At 41.8% G+C, this 21,468-nt stretch overlaps 3 protein-coding genes across 3 annotated transcripts; all 3 read right to left on the reverse strand.

Moving 5' to 3' along the window:
• Window positions 1-530: 530 nt before the first annotated feature.
• Window positions 531-2,146, reverse strand: LOC143890728 (uncharacterized). The gene is made up of 2 exons (XM_077395411.1): window positions 1,470-2,146; window positions 531-1,032 (listed from the first exon to the last, which is right to left on the reverse strand). Exons 1-2 carry the CDS (start codon window positions 2,144-2,146, stop codon window positions 531-533), a joined length of 1,179 nt encoding a protein of 392 aa, XP_077251526.1.
• A 1,490-nt stretch (window positions 2,147-3,636) lies between these two features.
• On the reverse strand, window positions 3,637-4,530 carry LOC143890746 (uncharacterized). Its single transcript, XM_077395429.1, has one exon. It carries the CDS (start codon window positions 4,528-4,530, stop codon window positions 3,637-3,639), a length of 894 nt encoding a protein of 297 aa, XP_077251544.1.
• Window positions 4,531-4,704: 174 nt separating this feature from the next.
• Window positions 4,705-5,160, reverse strand: LOC143890754 (uncharacterized). Its single transcript, XM_077395438.1, has one exon. The coding sequence runs from the start codon at window positions 5,158-5,160 to the stop codon at window positions 4,705-4,707; it is 456 nt and encodes a 151-aa protein (XP_077251553.1).
• Between the last annotated feature and the right edge of the window lie 16,308 nt (window positions 5,161-21,468).

The following is a 21,468-nucleotide window of genomic DNA, read 5'->3' on the forward strand; positions in this document are numbered from 1 at the left end:
CCGGGCCTCCTCGGACACCGGTTTATGGGTCATACCTTTCAAATAGATAGACGCTCTACCGAACCTCTTCGGCCATCGGTTTATGGGTCATATCTTTTTTAAGTAGATAGACGCTCTACCGAACCTCTTCGGGCATTGGTTTGTGGGTCATATCTTACGTCCTTCGTTCGTAGCTTGCTCGATGTGGAGATTCATTAATGTTAGGAAGTAATCGCTTTTGGAGATGGATAATCGAAAAGGAGATTTCATTACTTGTGAAGAATGATTACATGTCTGCAATATCACAAAGACAAAGAACAAACACGTAGATTTATTGGAAATAAGAAAATAAAAATGAATTACATTCTTGCCTATTGGTAGAATTTCTTCAAATTCGAAATGTGCCAAGTGCGGGGAATGGGGTTGCCCTCTAAGTCTTCCAATTGGTACGATCCTGGCTGGAGAGTGCGTGAGACGCGGAAGGGTCCTTCCCAAGTGGGAGCCAATTTTCCGGAGTTGCGAGGGTCAAAGACTTCGGATCGTCGCAGCACCTAGTCGCCCGCTCTTACTGATCTCTCCTTCATATTGGAGTTGTAGTATCGGGCGACCCTGTGTTGATACGCGGCCATCCTGACTCGAGCCTTTTCTCTAGTTTCTTCAACAAGGTCAAGGCTACTCCACAGGTAGTTGGGATTGGTCCTTTCATTGTATGCCTCGAGCCTCAGAGAATGGGCTCCAATCTCAACGGGTATGACTGTGTCTACTCCGAAGGCGAGGCTAAATGATGATTCTCCTGTCGCGGTCCTGGGAGTGGTTCGATAGGCCCACAGGAGATTCGGTAATTCTTCCGCCCATAAGCCTCGGGCATTTTCTGTGCGTTTCTTCAATCCCTGTAAGAGAGTTTGGTTGGTCACTTCAACTTGTCCGTTAGCTTGTGGATGACCAACTAAGGTGAACCGTTGGTCGATACCGAGTTTCCCGCAAAAATCTTTGAATCTTCGGCTCGCAAATTGGGTCCCGTTGTCGGTCACAAGGACCCGTGGAATACCGAACCTGCAAATGATATCATGATAGAAGAAGTTTTCCGTTTCTTTGAAAGTAATCTTCTTTACTGCCTTGGCTTCGACCCATTTGGTAAAATAGTCGATGGCGACGTACATCATTCGGTGTCCCTTTGTTGAGTTAGGAAAAGGTCCTAATAAATCCATTCCCCACATCGCAAACGGGACTGGATTGGAGATGGGTTTGTAGGGAACTGCGGGTAGACGGGGCACGGTAGCGAACTTCTGGCATTGTTCGCATTTCCTAACAAAATCAGAAGCGTCTTGCTGGAGGGTTGGCGAGAAAAACCTCGACGGAGGATCTTGTGAGCCAATACCTTCCTGCTCGAGTGATCGCCACAGATTCCTTCATGGACTTCCCTCATAGCGAGCTCCGCGGCGGAGGGTCAGAGGCATTTCAACAAGGGCCATGAGAAGGAGCGCTTATACAGCTTCTGTCCGTCGAGGATGTAATGGGCGGCCTTGGCAACCAAGCGTCGAGCTTCCTTTCTATCCGAGGGTACGATACCGTCTTTCAAGTATTGTATTATAGGGTCCATCCAGCTAGGTTCCTCACTGAGTTGTAGGACTTCTTCTCTCTCAACGCTAGGCTGGGGGAGAGTCTCGGTGTAGATGTTTCCTGGTTCAAACATTGCAGATGAGGCCATCTTGGAGAGTGCGTCGGCGCGGGTATTTAAGGTTCGGGGAACCTGTACTATCTGGAATTCCTCAAAGGCAGAGATTTCCTTTCTTACATTTTCTAGATATTTGATCATCTGTTCTTCTTTAACTTCGCCGAAGCCATTTACTTGGCTGACTACCAATTGCGAATCGTTGTGGACTCTGATCCGACTGACTTGTAATTCAGTGGCGAGAGCTATTCCCGTGATCAAAGCTTCGTATTCCGCCTCGTTATTGGATGCTTTGAAATCTATGCGTAGGGCGTATTCAGTAATAAAATTGTCTGGGCCTGTTATGACCAGGCCGGCACCACTGCCCCCAGCATTGGAGGAGCCATCCACGTACAGCATCCATAGTGGATTTTGGCTCTGCTGGCTCAGAGTCGGTTCTTCTTCGGCTGGGAGACTTAGTCCTTCGGATTCTTCCAATGGTACCGTATGCTCCATTATAAAATCCGCCAGCACCTGAGATTTGATTGCTGGACGAGGCTTTATTTGGATGTCGAATTCGCCCAATTCGACTGCCCAATTAATCAGACGCCCTGATGTGTCGGGCTTCTGCAGTATCTTTCGGAGAGGTTGGTCGGTGAGTACGGTGACAGGATGAGCTTGAAAATATGGGCGGAGTTATCTCGTAGATATGACGACAACAAAGGCGAATTTTTCAATATCCTGATATTGAGTCTCGGCATCATGGAGTACTCTGCTAACGTAGTAGATAGGTTGCTCCGCCTTTCCTTCCTGTCGAACGAGTACAGAACTTACCGTGGCAGGCCCAACTGCTTGATACAGGCACAAGTCTTCCCCTGGTACCGGTTTTGCGAGTAATGGAAGCGTTTGGAGGTAGGTCTTCAGTTGGTCAAAGGCTATCTGACATTCCTCTGTCCATAGAAAGTCTTTCACGCTTCGGAGAGTTTTAAAGAATGGCAGGCACCTTTCAACAGATTTAGACATGAACCTACTGAGGGCCGCTATTCTGCCGGTGAGTCTTTGTACATCTCAGACTTCCTTTGGTGCTGTCATTTCTAAGAGTGCTTTTATTTTTTCAGGATTGACCTCGATTCCTCGCTGACTAACCATGAAGCCTAGGAACTTCCCGGAGGTAACCCCGAAAGCACACTTGGCAGGGTTCAGCTTCATTCGGTTTCGTCGGAGCACAGCGAAGGCTTCTTCAAGGTCGGCGATGTGGTCTTGTGCTTTGAGGCTTTTGACGAGCATGTCATCGACATATACTTCAATGTTCTTCTCGATTTGTTCGGCAAATATTTTATTGACAAGGCGTTGGTAAGTGGCACCAGCATTTTTGAGGCCGAAAGGCATGACTTCGTAACAAAACAATCCTTGATCGGTGACGAAGGAGGTTTTTGGAATGTCGGGACCATACATCTGAATTTGGTTATACTTGGAGAAGGCGTCCATGAAGCTTAGCATCTCATGCCCAGCGGTGGCGTCAATGAGGTGATCGATCCTCGGCAACGGGTAACAATCCTTGGGGCATGCTTTGTTGAGATCCGGGAAATCGATGCAGATTCGCCACTGGCTGTTGGATTTTCTGACCATCACAACGTTGGCGAGCCACTCCGAGTAGCGAATCTCTCTGATGAATTTGGCTCTGAGGAGCTTATCGACTTCTTCCTTGATGTGTTTTTGTCTTTCAGTGGAAAAATTACATTTCTTTTGCTTGACCGGTTTGAAGTTTGGGTTCACATTCAGCTTGTGGACAGCTACATCAGAGGGAATCCCCTGCATGTCGGAGGCGGACCAGGTAAAGACATTCGAGTTATTCTTTAAGAAATTGATAAGGTCAATTTTAAGCTTACCTGAGAGGAGAGAGCCTATCTGGACGGTTTGTTCTTCGGCGCCGGGGAACAGAGGAATTTTCGTGAGTTCTTCGACTGGTTCTCCCTGTTTTACCTCAACTCGAGGGTCAGTACCGCCTATGGAGAAGGTTTCTTTAGCGGCCTTTTCTTTTCCAACAGGGCGGTGTAGCACTCACGGGCTTTCTCTTGGTCGCCGATAACCTCTCCCACACCGAGTTTGGTGGGAAACTTTATTTTCAAGTGGGCAGTGGTCCCAGTTCGTTCAGCGCTGGCCTTTCGATGATCCCATTGTAGGTGGAAGGGATGCAAACTATTACAAAGGTTTGCATGATGGTGCGTTGGGTCGGGTGATTCCCGAATGTTACAAGGAGTTTGATTTTTCCTCACCTTAACTTCTCCTCCGGAGAATCCGTAGATGGACCAATCAACAGGCTCCAGTCTATCACTGCTAATGTCCATTTTGGCGAAGGCGTCTTGATGAAGGACATTGACTGAGCTTCCAGTGTCTACCAAAATTCGCTCCACGTTGCAGTTGGCGATGGTGAGTTGGACTACCACAGTGTCATCATGCTGACGATATATCATTCCGTAGTCTGCGTCAGTAAAGGTGACAGGTACACAGGTACTAGGGTCCGCTTTAGACTTTTTAGAAGGTTTTTCTATGGAGTTGATATGTTCTGCATAAAGGGCGTGTCCTTCTTCAGTCGGACCTCCATAAATGGTATCAATGTTTCTGGTGATTTTTGGTGCTTCCTCCTGATCCGAGGCTCTTTGACGACTGCTTTCTGCATGGTGGTTTGGCGAGCGATAACGTTCGTCCGGCCGGTGAACTTCGGATCGGGGTCGTTGATGGTTTCTTAGGGGATTCTGAAGGTAACGGTCAAACTTTCCTAGTCCCGCAAGCCTTTCAATTTCGTTCTTCAGATGGTAACAATCATCGGTGGTGTGCCCATGATCTTGGTGAAACCGACAATACTTGTTGGAGCTTTTACCTTTTCCCAAGTTTCTCATTCTCTTGGGCCAATTTATGGGTTCCTTATCACGGATTTCGTACAGGATATTTGAGATAGTGTTGTTCAATGGGGTGTAATTGACTCTGTCAAACTGGGGATTTGGGGCGCGACAGTTCTGTCGATCACTACGTCTTGCCTGCTTATGACTCGGTAGCGCCCTAGAGTCGTCTTTTCATTTTTCGGTCCCTCGGGTGGTATCCAATTCCCTTTCCATGGCAAATAACTCTTCATTATTGATGTATCTGTCCGCCGTGGCCATGAGTTCTCGGAGGTCGCGAGGAGGATTCACATTTAATGCGACTTTCATGTCTCTGTCTCGGATGGCATGGCGGAGTGCAGCACGAACCATTTCGAAATTTGGTTCGTTAATTTGGCGAAGTTCCACTCGGAACCGACCGATAAACTTCCGTAACATTTCGTCCTTTCGTTGCCGTAGGGCTAAGAGAGCGTCGGTCGGTTTCTTTCGGGGCCGATTGTTAATGAAGTAAGCGACAAACTCCTTTCCAAGTTCATGGAATGACTCGATGGAGTGGGGCCCCAATCGGCTGAACCAATTGTTAGCGTCTTTCTTCAGGTAGGCGGAAAAGGCTTTGCACATCGTCACGTCTGAAGCATTTCTGATTACCATCGCACGACGATAGGTTCAGAGAAACTCAAGAGGGTCTGATGACCCATCATAGAGGTCCAACCGAGGCATGTCCGAATTCATGGCGACGACGGCATTGGCGATTCTCGGGGTGAACGGGGAGGCAATCTCGCTATCCCATTCCGCCAGGAGGTCCGGATCACACAGTGTCTTCATTTGCTGTTGAAGTTCTCTTATCTGAAGCTGGGGTTCGGCCATGATGGCGGGGTTTTCTTCTGTTTGGATATTTTTCGTTGGGTTTCATACTTGCGGAGGTATCTGATTCTCATTTTGGTGGGCAAGGGTCGCCGGTTCCATCATCGAGTTGTCACTCCTTCGATGCCGGACATCACGGCGATGATCGGGTGGTGGGCTGGTGATGGAAGTAGACCATTGTTGACTCCGAGGATTTCGCCCTTCTGAGGATCCTTGCTCTTCTGGAACCTCGACGGGATGAAGTCCTCCGCCCGACGTATTTACGGGGGGAGATGGCGCCGCCAGTTGGGGAGGGATCCTTTGGAGTACTTGTTGGAGGGCGACCGCAACACTTCCGAGTTGCTGTGTGAGTTGATTGAAGGCGGTCATTGTCACCGGCAGAGGAGATGCTAGAAATTTTGCACAAGGGGGACAAAATTATAGTAATTTTTTATCTATCTTAAAATTAAGATAGAAAAAATTTCTATCTTGCATAAGGGGGCAAAAATTATAGTAAATTTTGCACAAAAAAGGGAGATAAAAATGGTAAAATTTAAATTTTAAACTTATTCTCTATCTTAAGAACTATTGGAAAGGGGGGCGTAATTTTTAAAAAAGGGGGTAAGTATAAAAAAATATTAAAAAATAAAGGAATATTTTTTTTTTCCAAAAAATTAAGGGGGGCAATTGTCCCCCTTTCCTCTCATGTGGCATCGCCCCTGGTCACCGAAGTGTCGCCGGAGGTGACCGTCTCTTCCATCTCTTCGAGTGGTTCGTGGGCTCGTTGGTTTGTTTGGCTTCTCGTCACCATTCCACCGTTGAGTTGGGAGGTAGCTTTCGACTTTGGCATAGTCGGTCCCACGGATGTCGCTAATCTGATGATGCCCAATATCTGACTGCACGAACTAGCTTTGCAGAACCTGTAATGCTGCGCTCACAGAAAAAGCGTCAGTGGGCCCGGAGTTGTGGCTCCGGACGACCACTTCAACACTCAAGTCAGAGACGGGCAATCACAAACAATGGACGAGGAATGGGAGAGGGCTAAGTCAAGTTACCAGACCAAGAAAAAAGAGAGGGAGAGTTGGATCCCTTTGCTTGAGTGCGTAGTCCCCTTTTTATAGGGGTGGAGATTTTGGAGAAATCAATCATGCCTTTGATTTCGCCCACGTGGAGCGTGATGGCGGGAGAATAAGATAGTGGAGACATCAATCATACCCTAGATAGTGGAGACATCAATCATACTCCAAAAGCGATTACTTCCCAACATTGTTGAAAATGGATATATGTTGCCTTCCAAACCATTTGAAGAATGGAATGTCGTAGAAAAAAGGCATGCAAATTTAAATTACAAAGCTATAAATTCTTTGTTTTGCGCCCTATCTACGGAGGAGTTTAATCGAGTTGCTTTTTTTGATTCCGCCAAGGTTATTTGGGATACACTTGCCGTTACCCATGAGGGAACATCTCAAGTTAAGGATTCCAAAATAAACTTGTTAAAGAGCAAATATGAAATGTTTAGAATGGATCAAAACGAAAGCATTTCCGAAATGTATACCCGTTTTTCTAAAATTTCTAATGAACTAGCAAATCTTGGTAAATCTTATCCTACTGATGAGCTTGTGAGTAAGTTGCTTAGGTATCTTCCTCCATATTGGGATCCAAAGGTAACCGCCATATAAGAATCAAAGAATCTCAAGACGCTAACCATGGAGGAGCTTGTAGGATCTCTCATCACCCATGAGATGCTCCTCACTAGCCGACAAGAGGAGAAGAAGCCGAAAGAGAAAGAAAAAGAGAGTCGATCTCTAGCTCTAAAAGCCTCCAAAGCGAACTCATCATCCTCTAGCGAGGCGGATAGTGATGAAGAAGAAGCTTTAAGAAAATTTAAAAGCTTATGGAGAAAGAAACATAAAAAGGATAAAACGAAGAAGAAAGAAGAAAGTGAAGTAGAAGGAGGAATAAGGTGCTATAATTGCAAGAAGACCGGACACAAAAGACCGGATTGTCCACTTCTCAAGTCATCTTCCTCAAAATACAAGGGAAAGAAGGAATGGAAGAAACATAAAGCTCTTGCCGCCGGATGGGATGCTACTAGCACCTCGGGAAATAGTTCAAGCGAAGGGGAAGAAAAGAAAGATGATCTTTGCTTCATGGCACTCACCCATGAAGATGAGGTAAACTCTAACCCTTCGTGTTATTCATCTAGTAGTGATAGTGAAAAAATATCATATGATGAATTGTGCTCAACCTTGCACTCTCAAATTTCTAAAAATAAAGTTCAAAAGAAATCCATTTCAAAATTAGAAAATGAACTTAATTTTTTGAAAAATGAATCTTCTTCTAAATCTCAAGCTCAATTTGAAAATTTTAAACTTGAGATTGAAACCCTTAAGGGTTGTTTGGATGAGAAAACTTACCAAATTGCAAAACTCCAAGATGTGGCAAGCTCTTCCAAATCTTATGAAGATGAATTTAATGATTTTCTAAATCAAATAACCCATCTTCATAATGAAAATGAAAGGTTAAGATTATGTCTCCATGGATTCTTAAATGGTGACAAAATTATTGACATAATCTTAAAGAAGACTAGTCAAAGACCTAAACATGCATATGATAGGACTAGCGTATCTAACCCTCATGTTAGATGCCATTATTGTGGAATAAATGGTCATTACCAATTCCAATGTGCATTTAAGATTAGGGATAGTGTTGGAACCAAGAAATCTTGGGTTCCCAAAGCCCCCATATGATTTTCATCATATGTGCTTAGATTAGGGGCTTGCTCTATAATTGAATATCTTTCTATGGATAATTAAAATATCCCCTCTTATGTTGAATAAAAATTCTAAATAGGGGGAGTTCTAGGTTTCTCGGAAATGAAAATCTGCATGAAATAGGCTTCTCGGAACTCCGAGAGAAATTCTCAGAACTCCGAGAAATGGTCCAGTAGACTTTTTTCCAACTTCTGTTTGTATTCCCGGAACTCCGAGAATTTTTCTCGAAACTCCGAGAAATGGTCCAGTAGACTTTTTTCCAACTTCTGTTTGTATTCTCGGAACTCCGACATTTTTTCTCGGAACTTCGAGAACACTACAACGGTCGGATTTTTAGCCGTTGCGATTTTTCCTGAAATTACAACAATGCCATTGAACGGTCATATTTGGTTTTTCTTATATATATGGGTATTCCAAACATTCAAAGCATTAATCCTAACACTCTATAACTTCATTTGAACATCCAAAGAGTGAATCAAACTTGATTATGCCTCCCATCCTCTAAAGCTTAGGATTTGGATCATAGGCTTAAATTTGTACATCTTCTACAATTCTTGTAAACCCTTGTGAGGGATTTTTTGTTCTTTCTTTCTTATCAAGAACTTTGTATCGGGCGAGTGTTCGGAGAAGCGTAGCCCACTCTCCGTGATGAAGATTGCCACCAAGGTTAAAGGTAATCGAAATTTGTAATCGGCACCGATCTTCGCCGAAGTTAAGAAGGTCACATAGTGAAGCCAACAACGGGTTTGGTTGGTGGAGTGGAGTAGGCCTCGCGTTTGGAGGACCGTACCACTTTAAATCTCCGGTGCAATCTCTCTTACTCTTGCTCTTTATTTGCATTTGCACTTTAGATTTAACTTGTGTGCTTGAATTTCTTTTTGATCTCTTAATCTTCAATTTAGGTTTGAGTTTTCAAAAGGATTAAAACTTGTTAGAAATCTAATTAATTTTCACTCCTCAAAGTTGCCGTACTAGGGACCACCCTTGGAATTTCATATTATATACCCAAAATCCCCTTCTATGTTCTACATATAGCACAATCCAATAGATAGATAGTGTAATGTTCACAACAAAATATTGAATCATCCACATCACCATATGGTCTATATCATAAAAGATCTGTAATCCAACTGAAAACACGAATCCTTTTATGACAAACCAAGAGTTTTAGATATACAACAAGCTAAACTCAACCAAAAGGTAGTTTCACATATAAGTGAACCCCATTGATCTTAGAGGAATTCATTTATGGGGTATGATTCTCATCGAGATCCAAAATAAAGTTTTTCAAAAAAGTGAACTCTATACATACTGAAATAAAACCATAGTCTTTATGACTTTAGAAGATTTAAGTAAGTCGTCTTCATCAAAGTCCAAATCAAGACAAGCTCCTCCTTTTTCGCCAATCCCTGTGAATTACCAAATATGGATTTCATAAAAATGAATCCAATCATTTGTGTAAAACACTAAAGTATCTAGTTCTACCTGAAGAAGAACTTAGTACAATTCCAAAATGACTGAAAAATATCAGTATCACTCTCACCATAAGCATCATTGTCAAGTTTCAATAAAGAACAAGACCTAAGCAGCTTCTTTTGCAAATAACCATTCATAATTGTCAAGTTTCATTAAAGAACAAGACCAAATAGTTTCTTTTGCAAATAACCATTTCATGTTTCTTTTTGGAATGTTACAGTCATCTTATCCATATTTGAGTTAAGCTGTATCATCAAGTTTGGAATGTACAACCTTTCCCAAAAAGGACATGTCATCAAATGTGGAATGACACACAACAACTGTAAACATCATCGAAACATATCAAGTGCCTATCTTGGCCAAAAAGGAAGATTCGAAGATTCAAAAGAACAGGATGTAGGTTAAGTCCTGTCTATACAGACTTTAACCCCATCTCCCCCACAGTTTTGAATATTCGATCTTTGTTCAGTCCCTTTGCGAGACCTTCAGCCTATTATCCTTTGATTTCGTATCAATCAAAGTGATAATCCCGTGTTCTTGAGATAATTCAGCATATGGCATGTTTCAGCCTAAGATGTCTCCTCTTACCATTAAAGAGTGAGTTCTTCACAACCATTGTTGTAGCTTGATTACCACAGAAGACACATAAGGAAATAATCCTTAACGGGGTCAGTGGAATGTCCATAATCATAATCAGAATCTTTATCTCCTCTGCTTTCATTTGCAACTGAAGCTAGAGCATAAAGTTCTAATTCGACTTCCACACAACAACAGTAGAGTTGTTGTCCCCTAATTTTGATCCCCATGATGCATCAGAATATTCTTCCACGATAAGTGGATGGCCACCATAGTTATGAGCATACTCTTGAGTACACGAAACGTATCTCATCAGCCTCATAAGGGCATTTCTATGCTCATGGCCAGGATTGCTAGTAAAACGACTCAGCATGCAAACTATAAAGGCTATGTCTGGCTTAGTGCAACACAAATCATACATGAGACTACCAATCAGTTTAGAATAATCTAACTGATTTACACTATCTCTTCCTTAGAGATCAACTTCTTGGTATAATTAAAATAGTGTCTCAATCGGTTTGCACTCACTGCATCCTCAAAAGGAAAGTAGTTTTTCATATAATGGGCTAGGCCAAGGTGTAGACACCCCCATTTTGCTCCGCTTTAATCAGCAAAGAAGTCAGTGTTTCCCTATCCATTTTTCAGTGGTTCCCAATCCCGTGTCTGCCTCTTGTGTTTTCTCAATTTTTCTGATCTTCTCCGCAATGTTCTGCATTTTTCTTTTCGCTAAGTGTTGAGAGGGGTTATTCACGAGAATCCGAGCAAGAGAGATTGGACTCGTTTGGTGGGCCCGCATTGAGCATTTCGATTAAATATTGGATCGGGAAAGTTGGCCGATATAAGAAATATTCGAGTTATCTGTGGAGTTTATCGTGGATGTTAACGATCAAATTTTATAAGAGGAATAAGTGTGCCCAACATGGAGTGGGGTTCACTAGGTTGAAACAAGCGGACCAGCCTAATTTTGATGAATGGATTTCATGGAAAATTCAGCCAAGGAGTAGGCCGCATTTGGTTGAGGGATTTAAAATGGAGTGGCCCACTAAATACGCGTGGGGCCCACCCGAGGTAATTCAATCTTATTCTTCGGGGTCCGTATTTAAATCTAACGGAAAAGATTTGTGGGCCACCAATTAAACAATATGGAGTGATTTAAGAGGTGGTGTAACCGATCCGCATTGCAGCCTATCAATTGGACGACCAAGATCAGCTTGCGACAATGAATTAGAGGAGCGAATCATTTATACGGCAGCCCATTGAAATGGATGGTTTGGATCATCTCGTGAAATTGATTTTGGAAAGCTTATCCCATGTATATTGAGGCCTACAAATTGGACAAATTTGATCATCTTACGGACATGATCTGAGAGGTACGGTTGGTTTACATCGAATGGATGGCTAGGATTGTATAATGGAAATAACTTAGTAGACAAGCTTTCATTGAAGCCTACAGAATGGACGGTTTAGATCATCCCTGTGAAATCAATATGAGAGCCTAACCTGCTGACATTGTGACTCCACAAATGGGCAAGTAGGGCAATTCGATTGGGCAATTTTGGAAAGCATCAAATTAGTAACCCCCCCTCTCTTTCCCAGCCGGCAAGTCTATCAAATATTTGAATTTTCTTTTTTTGATATATAAAACAAAGATGGGAAACTTGCGTTGAGTTTTGAAGAAAGTTTTGGCTGAATCCTTTGCTTTCCAAAAATGGCCGAATATAATTTCCATTAAATTGTCTCTATTACTATAATCTATGGCCACCTTCCCAAAGATAATTTTTCATCAACAGGAAAGAAATTGGAGGAGAAAAGGAGATTGGTAGGTCTCAGAATCAGGAGGAGGAGGTGCGGCTCTGTTTTAGGGGGGAGAAAAAGAACGAACCAAAAGGAGAAGAAGAAGAAGGGTGCTCTCTGGTTTTGGGGAAACCTCCCTCTCGTCTCTCTCGAGTTCGAAAAAGAGCAAAAACAGAGCGTCTCTCCCGCCGTTTCCTCTCCTCCACTCTACCTCTGCTTTCTGTCCCATTCCCGATCACCCTCTGTCTCGAGCTCATCCCCTCACTATCTCTCTGTCTCTGTTTCACCCACACTCCCCTCGGTTTTCCTCTCCATCTCACCTTCTCTCGCGCTCAAAAAACAGAGCATAGTATATCACTCTCTCTCGATCTCTGTTTCACTTTCCCACTATCTGTGTCTCCTCTCATCTCCTTCATCTCTCACCTCCTCAAACAGCCAAACCATCTCTAGCTTTTCCACACAAAAAAAAAACAGAGTGTTGTTTTAAAAAAAAAAAAAAAAGAGCGTCGTGTTCCATGCATACTTAGCTGACTTTCTCATACCCCCTGTTTTGTTCTTACTCCATATCTCTCTGTGTCTTTCTCTGCTTATATCTCCTCTCTTTCTATGTTTCTATCTCTCCCTCATAAACTCTGTTCTACCCTCACTCACTCTCTATCGCTCCATCTCCCTATCTCTTACGCTCGGTTTCTCTTTCATCCTCTATATCTCTGTTTTTTTTCTCACTCGACCTTCCATCTCTCTGTGTACCCTATCCTCTCACACTCCCTCTTAAACTTCTCCACCTCTCTCACTCTCAGTCTCTAGATTATTCTCTCTGTCTGTTTCTTTCCCTCTAGATCACCCTCTCTGTTTTTCTATCTCTCTCACACTCTCTATCTCGCTCATTCTCTTTTATTCTCTCACTCTCAATCTCGCTTTATCTCACTCTCAATCTTGCTCTCTCTCGGCCTCTCTCTCACTCTCAACCTCGCTCTATCTCACTCTCAATCTCGCTCTCTCTCGCGTTCACAATTCTCTGTTGAGGAAAAACAAATAAAAAAAACAAAGAAAAGAAAAGAAGAAAAAAATAGGATCGGATCGCACATCGGCGGGATATTTTCGGATTTTCGGCTCTCGGATTCGGCGAGGATCTCGATCACAGGTAGGTGCTCAATTTTCGGATTTTTCCAGGATTATTTGGTATATTTTATGTATTTTTGCATGATTTTTAGTATTTAATTGGATTTAATTGAATATTAAATATGTATGCTCAAAATCATGATCTGCATGAGTGTTTCAATTTCGTTTCGTCCCGAAATTTAATACAATGATCTATCTAAATAGAGTAAAATAACTATCGGATCGGATCGGACATTGGATCAACGTTTTTTTTAGAATTTGAGTGAAGAGTAGAATTTTATTTAAAATAATGGCTGAGAAATTACAAAATTCGAAAAAATAGCCATCTCAGGATGATCTATTTTTTAGAATTTTAAAATTTTCTTGTGTTCATTACATCATAACAAGGTTGGAGGACATTTTCCGGAGTCGTAATTTTCTCGAAAATCGTGTTTTAAAAATAGAAAACTCTTTAAAAATATCTTTTCGACGAAGAAAAATAAATTATATACTAAACGGATTCGAAAATTAATGAAATTTCGTGGGAACATAATATGATACTGGTACATTCTACCATGAATTTTTGAGAATTTTTGGATTTTGTTTGGTATATTATTTTATGCTTTCTGTGAAAATTATCAGATTTTGGGAGAATTTTTACAGACCTTAGATCACAGATGAAATTCCCAACATTTTTACAGTAGTCTTATATTCCATATTTCTAGTTTCTGTAAAATTTTCAAGTGATTTGGATCTTGTTTCATATGGGATGTAGTGTTAATTCATAATATGGTCTAAACATTGATAAATCCGAACTTGGTATTAAGTAATTCTTAAAATTCATGAAAATCTCACAGCATGCTATTTTTACTTATATCTTGTTACTGTAGAAATTTCATTGAATTTAGATTCCTATTTCTAGTAGTTTCTGTGTTATTTTTGCAATCTGGTCAATTAATTGTTAAATCAAAATTAAATATGAGCTTAATGTAAAAATCTGCAAACATCTTCCAGTAAGCTACATCTCATCATATCGAGTTCGTTTGCAACAGTTTCACTTGTAAAATCACTCATATGATTAAAATTGATAAATTCTATTGAAAATTCGAAATTAATTAAAAATCAATTTAAAGCTTTTAAAAGAACCTCAAAATTCTGTCACATGTTCACTCCTCAATTCATTGAAATAGAAATTTTAGGATCCTTAGATTTCCCTGGAGAAATGGCCAGTGCATCCATAATCGTATCTCAATTACAACCGATCTTTGACAATTTGAATACTTAAGCTATAACATGTTGTTGGCTCCGAGGTTACTGTCCACGGAAATCCTGAGATATGCCAGGCAATAAGATGCTATAACCTAAGTATTAAATTGCACAAGGAAAGAGCGCACGATTCCCTTCCTTGGATGCTATTCTGGGCCAAAATTGGTGAAACCTAGTGCCATTGGTATTCCTTAAATGTCTATAAACTGAAAATCCTTGAAATCTGAAATTAATTATCTTCAAGAACTGAAATCGATTCATCTCGTGTCTCTCGGAACCGTTGGATTACGGTTTCTGTCATAAGAATCCTTAGAGCCCAATTTAGGAACACTGGTGTCAGGTCATGTCCTAGGTTTTAGGGAGTCTTAGGTTTTAGGGAGTCCTAGAGTTAGGAGTCCAGCCTCATCACGGACGCTTGCTATGAATAGCAACCGTGCCATAGGTCTAGTTACACTAGTCACCCAATCTTTCCCTAGGACAGGCCTAGTAAACTAGGATGTAGGTTAACCTGCATTAGTCTAAGGAACCACTTGCATTAAGATAAGAATCATATAGCATCTTAGATGAAATCCTAGGATAATAAAATCCTCAACTTGAATTAAATAACTCCTCTTAAAACTGTTGAAACAGTCAAATCAGTCTAGATCGGTGTCTTAGTTGAGTTAGGCATAAGTAGCTTAGCTTAGGTGCACCGAACTACGTCGACTCTGATCCCAGTGAGGCTTGGGTACGTAGGCAGCTTGGATGTCAGATGCCATACCAACAGCGAGTCGGCTCCACAACAAATTGTGGGGTTTTGTATATTAATTTTCTTGTAAATTCTTAATTGAATCACTTAGGATTTTCCATGAAATTAGAATTTTAGGAAAACTTTCAATTAGATTAAATCCAGACAAATTAAGAAATCAAGATACACATTTAGGATTTATATTGAAATTAGATTTTAGGATGCATGTCACTTAGTTCGCACATTAACAGAGAGTTGAATGAGCCATTTAAAATAAATTTAAAAGAGTTAACTTTTGGAATCGAAAACCGATTATCGGGCAGGAATGGTGCATGTGGTGGATAATTCCCCATACCTTCCATTCTTGTAACCAGGTAGCGAGTCTAGATTTCTGGTTAATTATGGGTCCTAGATCCCACATCTAGGTGGCGACTCTGTCAGTCTCTTTTGTGTGGAATTCGGATTGCCTTAGTGATCCCAAGTTCACATAAAAGATGAATTAAAATCAATACTAAAAGGCACACGCCAATCGCGTGGGTACGAGAGACCAAGAGAAGGCGTGGCGGCTCGCGCCCCACCCCTCTCGCGGGATCGGGTCCCACAGTTTGGCGACTCTCTTGGGGACCACCTAACTTCATTAAAATTTTAAAAGATAATTCATTTGAATTTAATTTAACTGGCTCATAAAAACTCTATCTCTTATATGCTTATTAGATTAGTTTGTATGCTTTATTTTCTCATCACATTTACTCAAACTTAATCTAACAAAACCTGAAGGCATCATAGATTGCGCGAACTTATTGCACACACTTACATCACTTGCATCTAAACCCTTGCATCTCACGTGCACACACGTCCTATTTTAGGAACCCAGAGTGTTATCTAGCATGGTTGACTGGGATTTCATCACATGGTGCCTCTGTGCTAGAGAAGCATTCCACCCTTAGCCTAGCACCTTATGGTGCGTAAACGGATCTCTTGTTCACGTACTGATACGCCGGACACTGGTACAGTATATCGAGCATGGATTCGCGCTAAGGGAACTCTTGGCCTTACCCCTACATTAACCCACACATGCATGTAGTATACGATCACATGTGCATCACGTGTGTGAGCCTAGCTTAGGACATCCTACCCACTTGTGTCTAGATTAGGCCGTAGTCCATCTTCCAATGGCTACGATCGGTCCTTAGGTACACAAACAAAGTCATGAGTCGAGATCCTCTCTCCACTCCGCTAGATTAGGATTAGGGTTTGATGCCTTCAGGTAACACTGTTAAAATGTGCGAAGATTAAAAAACTTTCCCTTTGGGGTTAGGATATAAATCCCATTCATTTCCAAAGATCTCATAGATTAGTCATTCATGATCTATCCATTGAAAGCAATCCTATGCTATCTCATCCCGTCTCTTGATCGTACGTCTTTCAATCCTCTATCATGTGATTCGATCATATATTCATACTTTCTCTTACTGGCAGGAACTTATCCCAATCTCGTGTTCATATAACCCTGATCATTCTGGTATCCTTTCTCTTGGCTTACAGGCACCATGTCTACTCGTACAATTCTTGATTGGATCCGTGGTACATTAAGAGAATCTCACATCTTTGCCATAAGTGAGCAAGAGAAGAATCTCTTCGGCTACGTGGCAACCATCAAGCTCGATTGGGGATTACTCTATGCCGCATCAGAGTGTTGGGATCCCGATCATCATGTCTTCCGTTTTGGCAACCAAGAAATGTGTCCCACCTTTGAAGAATGGTGTGCCTTATTGGAATATCCTGTGGATGGTCCTCTAGTGAAGCCATCCTGTGTTCCAGATTATCGTCCTTTGTTCCTCCGCTTAATGAATAATCCAGATGAATCCATGAACTCTTTCATGAAAGGCCAAGAAGTGTCCATGCAACATCTGATTGACATATACCCTCCTATTGGACACATTGGTGCTGTTGATATTTAAAAAGCCCGACAGCGCGCTTTGAGATTCTGCTCCTTTGCTAGGTTCCTCACTGTCCAGCCTTCTCGCTTTGCGTCAGCTGTTCTTCTGGACATCGTTGATCAAATGGATCGTGGCGCCAATCCAATTCCTACTATGCTTGCAGAAACCTTCAATGGATTGGATGATATGGCTCGTCTTCGTGCCAGCTCAGGTCCAGGCTCTTATGTTCGCTCCTTCGTTGGTTCTTTCTCAGGATGTCCTGCTTTACTTCAGGTGTGGTTGTGCCACAAGCTAAAAATTGCAGCTCCTGTCCATTTTGATCATACGTTGTACACCTTCAGCGAATGGCGTCATGATGTTTCTTCCGATCATAAAAGCGATTGGGTTGAATGGTTAAATTCTCGCCAACAAGATCAGATTTATTGGCAAATTCCTGGAATCCAAGAAGCTGTCTTCAACACTGGAGAAGCTAACTACGTTCGTCTTCTTGGTCTCAAAAAGACTTCCTTTTATGTTCCTGCCAGGATCCTGCGTCAGTATGGAAGGGAGCAATCTATTGTGCCTCCCCTTCGTCATTTTTATCCGCCTGAGAATCTCAAGCCCAAGATTGTCAAAGCCGTTTCATCTGCTTGGGATGTCAGAATCATCAAACCTCTAAAAGAGTCAGCTGAGCAAGATTGTCGTCAAAAGAAGAAGTCTAAAAAGAATGCTTAGTTCCATGTTTAATCTTATCCGTTTATCTTTGAAGGAATGAACCCTGTACTCAGGCTTTAATGATTGATCAATAAAGTCCATCATTCTCTTTCATTATCTTTGTCTATGTGTGCATCATCGTCTATTCTTCTTTCTGATTTTAAAATATATGTCTTTCAAATATTTCAGGGCAGTAAACACCATAGCTAACCCCATTACTCCTTGGGTTCGGGTCTCTTCACGATTGGAGAGGAATTCTGTCTCTCCACCACCCTCTCTGAGAACCCCAACATCTCCTTCTTTCTCATCCTCACCAATGGCAGATAACCAAGATGGCCTTCCACCCGCTGCTATTACCGATACTCTTACCTTGATTCTCCAACAACTTCAAGAACTCAAAGAAGAGAACCGAGTTATCAAGGCTCAGCTTTCTGAGAAGTTGGGACTGTCATTGTCCAAGGATAAAGGGCCTATGCACCAAGCAGCTACTTCAGCAGCACCTGCCCAGCCAGTGTTCATCACTATCCCTGATAAAGCCGAAGAAGATTTGAAAAAAGAGCAGTATAGCGAGGATCGCAGTAGGCCTTCTCAGTCCATGGTTGATAAAACTGTTATGGAGAAATTAGAAAGTCTTACCAGGAAGATCCAAGACATCCAGCTTCAAGACCAGGGTGGTTTCAATCCAAGTGACCTCACACTGTTTCCCGAAATCCGTCTCCCTGCCAATTTTCAAATGCCAGATTTTGACAAATATGATGGTGTGGGTTGTCCAATCGCACATTTGCAAATGTTCACCATCATGTGTCAGCCTCAAGGCTTATCTCCGCTCAATTGTTCCCAGTTTTCCTAACTAAGGTTGCTAGGAGATGGTTCATGGTCCTAGACAAGACTCGTTATAGGACATGGAAAGACATCGGTGACCAATTCATCAGGCAGTTCAAATATGACGATGGGACAGAAATTACTAGAAAGGATTTGGAAAGGACCAAGCAAGATTCGAGGGAATCTTTTCTAATTTTTGTGAAGAGATGGAGAAGACTAGCAGCTCAGATGATGGAGCGCCCTTCTGAGGAAGAGCAGGTCCAGATAATCATGAAAAATATTTCCCCCCAGCTCCAGTATCACATGTCGTTGCAGTATTATCCGGACTTCAAACACTTTATCGTGGCAGGCACCCAAATAGAGGAGGCTATGGCTCAAGGTGTATTCAACCGAAGTAACCCGAATACCAGAGAATTCAGGAAGTCTCCATCAGCTGAAATTAATAACCTTTCCCGCTCCAAGCCTCAGCCTTCAAAACCTCAGAACTCCATGGTGATGGATTATACCCAACCTGCTGTCGCACCTCGGCCACAAGCCCAGACAGAATTTACCCCTCTCCCTCTTCCACCATCTGAGATACTCAAGGAGTGTCTAGCCTCAGGTCGCATAATCCTGCCCGACGTTAGGGCTCTTCCTAATCCTTTACCAGCAAATTGGCGAACAGATCAACACTGCGAATACCATAGAAATTCCGGCCATCTCACTGATAATTTCATTGCCCTAAAATTCAGGATCCAGAGGTTGCTCGACAACAAAGATCTTGTGTTCGAGCCAAAACCCGATAACCCATTACCTGGTCATGCAAACCCTGCTGCTGCTGTCAGTGCTATAACCATAGGGGACCCAAAATTTGATCATCTCACTCTTATCTGTGCCTTAGAACCTACCTTTGAAACATCTGGGTCGGAACCTTTTGAAGAAGAAGAAGATACAGACAGTGAAGATGTTCTAGTAGCTGTTATCCTGATATGAACCAGCCTTCGCCGAGCCTCCGAAGCTAGACAGTACGACAGTTAAAGTTTTAGTCGTTTACTATTTTATGTTGAAGTCAGTCATCATGGTCAGTACAATTGTTGAGTCCGGTTTTACAGTTCAAGGTTAATGCCTAGTCCAGGCAAGTTATCTTTTGCTTTTTTTTTTCAAAGTTGTGAATCCTGAGCATGTTCAGGATAGGTCGTCAGATGTAATAACTTTTTCTTTAAATAAAAATTTCAGTTCCAATAGTTCACTTGTGTCTGTTTCTTAAGTATGCTTTTGATCTTAAAGTAAGACTCCCTCCTCAAATGGGGACAAAATTGACGAAACTCCACTTGAGTCACAACAATTACTTGAACAAGAGGAGGAGCGCCAATCCCAGCCTTTGAAAGATGAAATTGAAGTGGTAAACACTGGCACTGAAACTTTGATTCAGTGAATGCCGATTGAAAATACATTACCCTCTGAAGAATATGAGGAATTAATAAACCTATTTCGAGAATAAAAAAGATGGTCCAGTAAGCGCTACCATTAATGCCAGGCGAAAGACCCAGATAGAAGGTTCAAGAAAGAATGAAGTGAATATCACATGCTATACAATGGGGCATAGAGTGGAAACAACTTTAATATTTCCAATCAATGACCTTGGTTCTCAAACTCATAACATGAAGCCAACAAATTCAAGATAAGAAGTTCAAGAGCAAAGCATTGAAAAGTGATCATCAGATATCAAGAGTTACAAATCCATAGATGGAGGATGTCAAAGAACAAGTTTCGCTCTATGAAAGTCGAAAGCGCATATTAGAATCTTGAAAGAAGAAGATCCATTATTTCTTACCTGGAAATGCCGTCAAACTCCGAAAAAAAAAAGAAGAGAGAAAAAAATAATAAATAATCAGTACCAGAGAGACTCTAGTAACCTAGATCGATTCCCAATCTGAACATCGGAAGGCCTCCTTTGGCCGAATAAATCCCAAAATCAGAACCCAATGTCAAAATAATACCGGTTTGCAAACCCTTTGAGCCTGAATGAAATTTTCTTAAAAACCCATCAAACTTGGGGCATTCGCCCGAACTACGCGAGACCTGATCCCTATACTGGGGTACGTAGGCAACTCAGTTGAACCGAGTTCGGTCGATTCAAAAAAAGAAAAGAAATTCAATCCTTTCAGAAAAAAGAGGGACAAATTCCAAAAGAAGAGAAGTCAATTATTCCAGAAAAAAAAGAAAAATCAATTAACCTTCAAACAAGTTATCTTCAAACTAGGGGCATTCGCCCTGAACTACGCACGACCTGATTCCTACTCTGGGATACGTAGGCAACTTGTTCACAGGTTCGGTCGAAATCTTTGTTAAACCTTAAGCCATTCTTTGAAAAGCCCTATCCTACCTATAAAGTCCTTCTGGTGTTCAGAACTAATGATCTAGGTCCCAAGACACGATAAGTAATAAAAAACATGATGAAGTAAAAAAAAAAACGGAGTTTGAAGATCTGCTAGACTGAAAACCTTAAAGGGTGGTCTAGGCAAAATTTAAGATCATTCCCCTGCTAAGTTGAAAACCCGAAATGGCGGCTTAGGTAAAAGCTAAGGGGATAGCCTGATGGATCGAAAACCTAGAAAGGCGGTTCAGGCAAAAGTTAAGGCTAGCACGGTCCGCCAAGTTAAAAACCCTGAAGAGGTGACTTGGTCACGGTAAGAGAATCATTATAAGAAGGCTACAGCCGGTATCAAGACTGAAGATCAACTGAAGTTCAAGCACAAGTGACATCCTCAAAACTGGGGGCATTGAAGCTAAGCAATCTTAGGGGTCGTAATTAAATCCTGGAGGCATTACTGTTTTAAGGAAAAGTCCGGTGTTTACCAATTGAAAAAAAATTCCTCGAAAGGATAGACTTACCAAATAAAACGTTAACTAGGTCAGAAGCATTACTGTGTCTGTCAGTGTAGTTAGTAAATCTTTGTCATTCTAT

Source organism: Tasmannia lanceolata, unplaced genomic scaffold (genome assembly GCF_043159265.1).
Source record: "Tasmannia lanceolata isolate RefF3 unplaced genomic scaffold, GAP_Taslan_0.1 ptg000002l, whole genome shotgun sequence".
NCBI lineage: Eukaryota > Viridiplantae > Streptophyta > Magnoliopsida > Canellales > Winteraceae > Tasmannia > Tasmannia lanceolata.